The following is a 10,457-nucleotide window of genomic DNA, read 5'->3' as shown; positions in this document are numbered from 1 at the left end:
TATCTCGCATATTCCGTATGCTCTCCTGTAACTCCGGTGGTTGCTCTGTTAACTCACTACTTCGGCTCTACGAAGCGCTCTGCGTTGGCCTCATACGCTGTAGCATCGCTGTTTTGGTCCCTCTTTCTAAAGCAACGATCAAGACTCTAAAGACCACGCAAGCACAGGTCTTGAGGACCTGCATTGGTGTCCTGAAAACTACCTCTGCTGTGGGAACATGGACGGAATGCCGATGCCTGTCACCCTTGACTCGGCACGCACGAGCTTCTTCGCGTGCGACTGACCTTTACCCTTTAGCGCCCCTTAGCGCAAAGTTTGGTCACTGAAGTGTGTGACGTCTTCCCGCAGCATAACCAGCCGCCAGCTCTTCCTCTGAACCCGCCATGGATGCTCCCGACCATAAAAATAGTGACCAGAGTGCCCGGAATTACACGCAAGGAGCATATTCCGCCTGCCGCTCTGCGGTTTTTTGCCCTTGAATATATCTACCACACATACGGCGTACACACATCTGTACACGGACGGATCGGTGTCATCAACATCATCCACTGTCGCAGTGGGGATACTTTCATCACGCACCACCCTCAGTGCCATCGTCTACGGCTGCCGAGCTTGCAGGTCTGCGTTTGGGCTTGGCTCATATTGCCGCGAACCATGCATTTGGTTTGTTTATTTATATTTTGTTTTTGCCGACCGGCTGCGCCGGGCTGTGTTATCTGTGTTTTCCTTGGGCCAAGTGAAGCGCGCCTTCCATTCGTTATGATGCACGTGTTATCTCCTTTGATAGGGAGAGTGTATCGAACTAACTTCACCAGCCTAGAATAATCTTCTTTAATCTACAGTGTCCTGGAGGCAATTCGACGGTTCGAGAAAAACTCGCGTTGAGAGATAAATGCCCGCCGAGAGACGTCGCGGTATCCGACTCTGCGACGCTCTCCTGCGCACGTCAATTAGTTTACTGCTGCTTCGCCGCCTGTTTATTCTTTGAGTCGTTAATGGAGCACAAGTTCACTCCAATAAACTTGTTTTAAAGTAAAGAAAATAAAAGAAGTCACTGATACCGCCAGGATTCGAACCTGGAACTAATATAGTAACGGAACGTGACCCCGTTGTCTTACCGATTGAGCTACGAGCCCACATAGAATCGGAGAAGACAGGCGGTGCACTTACCAGGCACATCTGCGGGTTTACCCCTTGCGTTCTCGCTGAATGCAACGCGATAGCGTCGCGTGACCTCTCGCGCCGCTGTGCGCTCCACTTACGGCACGTGTAGCGGCCGTGTGCGCACCTTGAGCATGCGCTAGGACTTACAAAAATTAAAGGAAGCTCACACCAACGCATGCAACCTTACTTCCAGTACGCCAATATGCTAAAGCCTGTGGCCTCCAGTGTTCCCCTAATAGATCACAGCTCCTTGTCGTCCGCCCTCACGCCAAACGACACATCAAGGAGGACACTCAAACACTCTTTGATGGCCAGGCCATCACTCTAAGCCCCATCATCAAGATCCTGGGCGTAATTCTCCAGTCCAACACCAAGAGTGACGATCCTTGCAGCGCCTCAAACACAGCATCAATCAAATCATACACATTATCAGGCGTGTTGCCACCAAGAAGCGAGGCCTCAAGCAAGCCAATACGCTTCGATTAATTCAAGCTTTCATCCTCTCGAGTATCACTTACGTCACCCCTGTCTTCTTCTCGACAAGGAGGACACAAAGATGCTTGATATAATGATTATAACTGCGGTTAAGCGGGCCATTGGTCTTCCCATGAGTGCGTCCACGGAGTTGCTGCTTAGGATGGGGCTCCACTACACGGTGGAAGAGCTGATAGAGGGCCATCTTTCTACCCAGAAGCTCCGAATGAGCAGAACTGCGGTGGGTCGCCGCATCCTTCACCAGATTGGCTGGGCAGCACAAAATGTCACTCCCGGACTCGTGGCGACAAGAACTAAGATGCTCCCCCCTTTACCTAGAAATATGAACCTCTCACACCACGAGGGTCGCCGACAAGCACGGGCTCAAGCGCTCAGCACAACCCTCAGTGTGGATCATGCAGTTATCTTCATAGACGCCTCCCAACATCGAGGGCAGCAGTACGCTACCATCGTGGCTACCACCAGAACCAAGCTTCTTGCGTGTGCTTCACTCAAGATCCAAGACATGACGGCAGCAGAAGAGGCAGCCATCGCCTTGGCTCTCGCTCAACCATGGGTTCGTAAGGTAGTCACCGATTCCCAACAAGCCTACCGGGATTACCAGTGGGGTTTGGTGTCCCGACCTGCGCTGCGTGTGCTAAAAAAAAAAAAAACACTCCCCAAATGGTTCCACTCAGCTCATCTGGGCACCCGTTCACGCTTCCATGGAGGGCAAGGAATACGCCCACCAAGCCTGCACTTTTACCCCCCGTGCTATGGAGCTGCACGAGGACAGTCACCCGCTTGTCTCATTCAGGGACATAACCCAGCATTATCGCCTTCAGAGACAGACCCTACCCCCGCCTAACCCTGACTTTTCCACAGAACAACAAACTACCCTACGGCTCATACAATGCGGCTGCTTCCCACACCCGACGCGTCTTCACTTAATGCACCCGAATCGCAACGACGCTGAATGTAAATTTTGCTCAGAAGTAGGAACACTCTGCAACATAATCGGGGCGTGCTACATTAGCCCTGAGCAGCCTCCTCTCTTTCCGTCAACTTGTCTATATATATACGTTATGTTATATCTATATCAATTGCACGGATCCATGTTGTTTGCATGGTTTTCTCCCGCACTTTTCTTAGCTTATTGATTTGTTTATTAAAATGTGGCGAACCAAGTGGCCCATCATTCCTTTCTTTAAAAAATATACACGTTGTCGCCAGCTTGTCTGGACTGCGGTAGGGCTAAATGTTGAGAGCAAGGTTTGTTTAAGCTGGTTCAGTTTCAGGTATATATATTTTGGCTACACTATTTCACATAGTATATCGCACGTGCGTCGTTCCTTCTAGCTTGCTGGAAAAACTGCGCATCATGTTCCTCATTGGAGTCCAGTATTTGCATCGTTCTTACAGACGAATGCGCGAAAAGGTGATGCTCGCACATGCGGTATATACTTTGTATCTTAAAATAAACGGGCATTCGGCACAGTACGCCAAATATAAATTCCGGCCCAGCCGGGCAACTAAGCCCACCACTACGTATTTGAGACAAACAGACGAGGCGCCAGAAGTGGGTATTTTCCGCAAATGAAGGGCTGTCACAGCCTAGTACGTACATGTGTAAGTACGAATGTACCTAGGTGCCAGTATGAGCGAGCGTCGCTTCCCGGGCTGTAGGATGGACTTCTTACTTACAAATCCCGTGGGGTAGTTCATATATCTGAACCTTTTCTTTTCATTTCGCGGGAACACTTGAACACGTTGAACATAAATGTGTATGGATATCGCTGCTAAGCAAGAAACTTCCTGGTTGAAAACTGGGCTATTTTCTAGCTTTTTTATTTTTGGTTTGCGTGTGGAATTGTGACGAATTGCACGCCTGGTTACGAGTTCTTGGATGTCCAGTGCCAGGAGGTGGGCTAGTTTCAGCGTATATGCCGAGCATATACACTGGAGCTACATTACTGAAAGTACCACACTTGGTTTATCACCAGGACAGGCAATTCAAAAATCAAAGCGAGTGATTTAACCACCGTCAGAAACGTCCATGTCAGTGCCGAGTGGGATGTCGGCCATCTTTGAAAAATATTAGGCGACGGAACAAAACCCACACGCACCTCTTATTCTATCATTTTCACTAACAAGGCCAGCTCAGTGTTCTCGCCCTTTTTACTCTATACTACCGCGGTTCGTAAATAAGAATGAAAACCTGATCATCTGCTATGAGGGTGAAAAGGTACCCCAAGGCAAACTAGCTAACTTATTTAATGATTTCTTCGTAAGCCAATTTTCTACATCAACAGCCGACGATAACCTAATGATTGAAGAGTTAACACCAAACCAGAGCTCGATATTTCTTTCACCCACTGATGAGCAAGAAGTTATGTCCGCAATTGTCAATCTGAAAAATAGCAGTGCTGCAGATGTAGACACTACAAATAAAGCCGATTGAGTACGCCGCCGACTTGATTGCTCCTCCTTTGACACATGTAATCAACTTAATCCTCTCCACAGGATCATTCCCGATGAATATGCAAATAGCAAAAGTAATTCTAATTTTTAAAGGAGGTGATAAAAACGTGTTCCAAAACTACAGACCCATATCGATCTTGCCCCTATTTTCAAAGATTGCTGAAAAATTGATGCACTCCCGGTTCACTACATTCTTCACTAAACACTCAATTCTAAACAGCTTTCAACATGGCTTTAGAAAAAATTGCTAAACTGAAACTGCACTACTAAAACAAAAGGAAATAATTGTTCATAGCTTCAGATGCCACAGTTTGACTCTAGGGATTTATATAGACTTGTCAAAAGCATTCGACTCAATCAGCCATAGTATCTTGGTTAAAAAAATGCAGTTCTACGGAGTGCATGGCGTGGCGCTTAATTTGATTGCGTCTTACTTAAAAAACCGTAAACAATATGTGTCGTTAAACGAGTTTTCTTCAAAATTAAAAACCATAAGCACAGGTGTCCCTCAGGGAAGTATTTTAGGGCCACTGCTTTTCAGTGTGTACTTAAACGATCTTCACACACTATTACAAAAGCCTGAACTTTCGTTAATTTGTTACGCAGACGACACCAGTCTCTTAGTCACAGGAAAGAGTACTAGCAAAATCGAAACAATCTCCAACCGCAGCCTATACCAGCTCTTAAACTGGACAAAACAAAATGCCCTAACAATTAACCTAGGAAAAACAAAAGCAATTCTTTTTCGTCCAAAAAATAAAATTGTCACTTCGCCTAAAATAACACTTGGCACTGAACACATTGAGGTAGTGGAATATTTTAAAGTCCTAGGGGTTCATCTTTCCAGTACTCTTAGTTGGGGTAAGCATGTCGAAGCAATAAGTAAAAAGGTTTACCAAACTGTAGGCATAATAAACAAACATAGGTTTGTCTTACCTGAGCGTATAAAACTTTTTCTGTATAATTATTTAATTCTACCCCATATCAGATACGCTCATTTAGTCTGGGGAACGACTACTACGAAGAATTTGAACACGCTTTATCTGTTGCAGAAAAGAGTTGTGCCAATCATTGCAAACGTGCCGTTTTTGGATCCTACAGCGGAATTATTTCGCCAGTACCGCATAATCAAAGCAAATAATTTTTATGATTACCACTTAGCGCGTTCATTTTTCCTGCGAGTGAAGAATAATGATGCACATTTGGCTGGCCTATCTGAGTTAAAGAAGAAAACGGGATTGTATGATACGCGCTTTACCGAAACATGGCTTGTACCGATACCACGCAATAATTATGACATGAAATCATTCTCTTACATTCTTCCACAACTACTCAACAAATTTGAAGCGCAAAACATTCATATTGCTATTTTGTCAAGAAAACGTCTTCACGATTTGTTTCTTTGATGCGCTCTTATATTTGGTTTCTTTTGTTCAACTGATGTTCGCAACTGGAAAAAACGAAGTTGCAGAGAGGGGATCCTTTTCTTCTGTTTTCTTTTTTTCTTTTTTTGCTATCACGAATAGTAAGATAGCGGTTATCATTATATTTTCGTGTGTGCGAGTTCAATTGTGTTCCTCGTTGCGTTTTTTATCTGTATGCTGTATTAGGTCACACGAATAAAAATGTATACTGTGTGTGAGTATGTATCACTTTACTTTTCTGTTAAAATCTGCGCCGATCATTGCTACCAGTACTGGGCCAGCCACCTCGTCAAGCTGCTTGAAACAGCAGCTTTTTGTGATTGGCTCATGCTCTGAAACAAAAGGAAAATAAATAAAGACGTGATTTGATTTGAGTTGATTTGATTTTTTACATTTAAAGCACATATTTTTGGCACTGCGAGCAGATGCGGTCACCTGTATTTCAGCTGCAAGTTCAAGCGACCCGCTGGATGTGGACGAAGAAGAAGCGCATTCGTGGAAGCGCAATGGCGGAGGAGTCGCACTTGATCTTCAACATTCCCCAGGACGAAATCGTCGTCTGCTCGACCGCTGTCGGCAGGGATGTGCTGTCGCACCCCGGCGGCATTCTGAACTACAGCGACTCGGTCCAGGAGCAGCCGTTCGTCCGCATTGCCGAGCAGGCCGAACCGGCAGACCAGCGCGGTGCAGACCCCAGACACGACTCGGACTTCAGCAGCCCTGTTAGGGGCAGCAGTGTGCGAGCCATCACTTTCCTGCTAATCATCGTAGCCTGCCTACTGCTTGTCGGCTCCATGGTCCTCACGGATCTGAACACCAGGAACAGCGGTATCTTTGAATTCGAGAACAGCACTGACGTGGTCAGCACTGAGCCCAGCACGGCCCGCCCCAACAGGTCATCCCCGCGAGCATCCGCCAGCGGCAACAAATTTCTCTCCGATAACCGCGACTTCTTCGCCAGGCGTCCTGGGAAGTCATCTCGCGGTCCCAAGAAGAGCCTGCACAAGCTCCTGAAGGGCTCCAAGTGTATGAGCAAGGCGTGCGTCGACCAAGGCGCCAAGCTGGTCGACGACCTGGAGCCCACGATCCGACCTTGCGACGACTTCTACCAGCACGTGTGCGCACGCTGGCAGCACAGGCAGCCGACCAACATCCAGCACGACCGCGTCTCCGTCGACTACGCTCTTGTAGACCTCTTCATCGACCTGGTCGTCAACGTGATCCGGTCGGACGCGACGCCGTTTCCTGAGCTGAAGTTTTTCATCGACGAGTGCGTGCAACCGCAACCCAACTTGTTCCTGAATGTGAAAGAAGCGCTCCTACGCCACTTGGATCTGAAGAGTTGGCCGTATGAGAACGACAACGGCATTCCTGACCAATCACTTTCGACTAAGCTGGGAAAGGTTCTGTCCGAGGTTGGTCTGGAGACACTCTTCAGCGTTTATCGTGGGCTGAACGGTATTGTTATTGGCCAGCCACGAAACCTTCTACTTCGGCACTTTCTCGGCTCCGAACCGCAGCTTGCTTCCCGATGGCTGAGTAAGGCTTATGAGGGTCTCCTCGAACTCATAAAGAGAAAGGGATCAGCGCCGTTGCAAGAGACAGGCACCACAAACGTGACGGCTATCGAGATCCTTCTCCGCCAGATACTAGTCCCTAGCCAGGGAGTGTTGGACGCCGGAAGGCTCAGCAACTGCACCACGCGCAAAATGATGGATCTTCCCAGGCTTGGCGTGGTCAATATGCGCAGGTTTCTAGACGCCGTGGTGGGAATGAACTCCGCCTTCTCGGAAACGGCGAGCGTCTATCTTTCGTCCACGGAGTACATGGACCGAATGCGGGGCCTCCCTATCACGAAGCACGACCTCCTCAACTACGTTACGTATCGCGCGATCCTGGAATTGACGCCCCTCGTTAGCAACTGGACGCTTCGATCGCTACTCGTGTCCGTAGCCTATTCCCGCTACGCCGAGTTCGCCGAGAGGCTGGCGCCCGCTCAGATGTGCGTTCGTTTCCTGGAGCGTTACGAGCCTATCGTCCCGCTGTACCTATCTTTCAAGCGCGCGCTCGAGCTACTCGGTGGCCCCGCAGTGATTCGCTCCGTACTGGACGTCCTCAAGAAAACGTTCCTCGGTGACCTCCAGAACTCCACCATGTTTACGACCGCGTTCAAGCAGCACGCCTCGGGACAGGTCAAAGACATCTACTGGGAGGCCCTGATGCCTTACTGGTTGTCCGAAGAAAAGGCTGCCAAGTCCTACGCCGAAGGTTTATACACCAACAATCCGCGACACCCAGTCGCGCACTTCTTCTACTTTTGGTTACGGACGGCCGCACAGAAACGTCGCGAGTTCCTCTTCGGCAACAAAACCTCCTGGACCGGCGGGTTTCTGAACGCCCAGGTGACGCTCGAGCCGCCCTACGACCACCTGGAGATACCGCTTCCCGTTTTCGACTTCATGATGACGAACGATTCGAGCATCACGCACTTGCACCTGCCGCGTGTGGGCCCCCGAGTGTTCCGGGAACTGCACCGCCTGGTGTGGCACGAGGCCATCAACTTCGACCTCGCCAGGCCCGTTTCCGAAGAGGCCCGCTATTTCGGGCGACTGCGGCGCTGCCTGGAGAACCAGTACCGCGACATCGACTTCAACCCGAGCCGCGTCCCTTTCAACGCCGCGAAGACGTCCGCGTCGGACATGCTCGACCTGATGGCTGTGCGCACGGCTCTGCAGGCGTACTACCACCACCTGGATGCGCACGACGGAGACTACCGGCTCGGTGGCGCGCCCAATCTGAGCGGTCTGCAGCTGTTCTTCATCTACTACGCGCGCAGTCACTGCGAGCGCCTCAATCCGCGCTTCATGGTGAAGCTCATGACCAACGGGCCTGTAAGCCCCGCCTGGTACAGGGTCAACGGGCCTTTGCGGAACATGCGCGACTTCGCCATCGCCTTCGGTTGCTCGCCCGGAACGTCCATGAACCCGTCGGACAAATGCCTTTGACGCTCGCTTTGCGGCTAACAGACACTTTGTTTTGTTAAGGCACCACTAGGGCGAATATTACCTCGTTTTATTCACCCTAAATACGAGAGTCGCAAAACTAAACTAGCACGCAATCTATTGTAATTGTTTGCAGCATGGACGCTGATTCGCAGCTTCTTTATCTCTCATTTTTCGTGCAGTTTCTATTACTTATTTTATATTAGTATAAAAAAAAAGCTCGTTGAAAGCATAGAGCTGGTTTCTTGCTGGCTCGTATAATCGATTACAATTATTCTATTAAATATTGGGCATAACATATACACGGCCGCAGAGCAGCGGAAGCCATACAATGTTTTTTTCTTCTTTTGTTTGGCGTCGCGTTGAATTGGCGCCATATCGATGCTCAAATTACTTATCTAGGACTCATTACATGTTTAATACACGGCTCCAGGAGGATGCGGTGGGGATGCGTACTCCTCTCGCACTGCGCAGGCCGTGGGTTCGCTTCCCATCCTGAGCTAACTTTATTCAATATTCTTCCTACCCAATTTAGTTATTTGCGGCGCCGGTCATCCTGTGTGTCATGTGCGTCCGAGAGACACCTAAAGCCTCCGAATTAAAAGAGAAAGGGCGGCTCTGACAACTTACAAGGAGCACCAATCTGGCGGCGAGCCATCATCGCAGGGGCGTGCGTACGTTCAGTCATGGGTCTGAAGAGCTGCTGACTGCTGCGTCGGAGTTGCTCAAGCCTGGGCACCCCCGAAACGCTATGTATAGCATCCGGAGAAGCGTGGATAAGGAACTCGGCGGAAGACGCGCGAGAAGACGTCTGGACGGCAAAACAAGAAAGAAAAAATATGCCGTCCATGCGACGGTCTTTCGTTTTATTGCTTTTAAAATAGTTAATGACTTTTTGATGTCCCCGCTCACGTCCCCCCTTCACAATATACCGAAAGCAAACTGATGCTGCTTGCGTCTGTCAGGCCATGCATTTTCCCCTCGAGGCCGTTCAGGCGTGCCATGGCACAGGGGTGTGCGACATTGGTAAAATACAACAGAAAGAAGGGAGCGTCATTAAATATGTTTGGTTTATGCCCCACGCTTTCTCCCTGATAAAGTTATTTTGCGCAAATGCCTTTTTTTCGCTTTGAATATTACTTTTAAATACAGTAATCCTTCGTTAACTCGAAGTCGTAAAATCCGCTGAAAATTTCGAGATAAACAGAGTTTCTAGTTAAGCGAGATGCCCAAAATTTGTGCTCAGGTCACTGAAGTAAGAGCTAATGTTTTCAACAAAAGCTCCGCTGCGCAGAGGCTTTCGTATTAAAGGTAGGAAAGTTCGCAATTTTAATTATTTCGGAAGAAAGAATTGCGTGATGCTCGCTTCTTCCTCGTTCGCATCTGGTCCCAGAAAAGCGTTCTCTAGCTGCTCAATCAATGCCATCAATTGTTGGTCGCCATCGCACCATTCTATCTTGTTGCGAAGCAGGCGCAGCACCTTTGTATCGTTGTGGGCTCTTCTCGAGGCTCCTCTTCGTCCTCGTGATCAGCTGCGTCGTCCACAGCTCTCTAAAAGATGTAAGCGTCGGACAGGATTCCTGTAACGGGAACATCGGCCCCTTACAGCGTAAATTTGCCGTTCACGACCGCGTTCGGCTCGTAGAGGCAGCTAAGCAATCGACCGGAGACGTTATCAACTGCATGTAGCGCACTTTGCCTTGTCTCCTCTCCGTAAAAACTTCGAGATATCCGGGGTTCCAAGAAAAAACGTTTCGAAATAAAGGGGGGCAAATACATGGCGTCTATGGGAGGTAAATGCACGGCGAAAAAAAGTTTCGGCGTAACTGATAACTGATTCGGCCTAACAGATCACGCACACACACACACGCGCGCGCACACGCACAGGAACGCATACACACACACACACGCA

The 10,457-nt window shown here is 48.9% G+C and overlaps 1 protein-coding gene across 1 annotated transcript; it reads left to right on the top strand.

The window, feature by feature from the left end:
- The first annotated feature begins 5,954 nt into the window (after positions 1-5,954).
- On the top strand, positions 5,955-8,860 carry LOC144180473 (neprilysin-2-like). The gene has a single exon (XM_077708814.1). The coding sequence runs from the start codon at positions 5,969-5,971 to the stop codon at positions 8,546-8,548; it is 2,580 nt and encodes an 859-aa protein (XP_077564940.1). The 5' UTR covers positions 5,955-5,968; the 3' UTR covers positions 8,549-8,860.
- The last annotated feature ends 1,597 nt before the right edge of the window (positions 8,861-10,457 follow it).

This window comes from Haemaphysalis longicornis, unplaced genomic scaffold (genome assembly GCF_048455015.1).
Source record: "Haemaphysalis longicornis isolate Haplotype H1 unplaced genomic scaffold, Haemaphysalis longicornis Haplotype H1 scaffold_4, whole genome shotgun sequence".
Lineage (NCBI taxonomy): Eukaryota > Metazoa > Arthropoda > Arachnida > Ixodida > Ixodidae > Haemaphysalis > Haemaphysalis longicornis.
The sequence above is the reverse complement of the archived record's forward strand: the minus strand, read 5'-3'. Positions and strand labels throughout refer to the sequence as shown.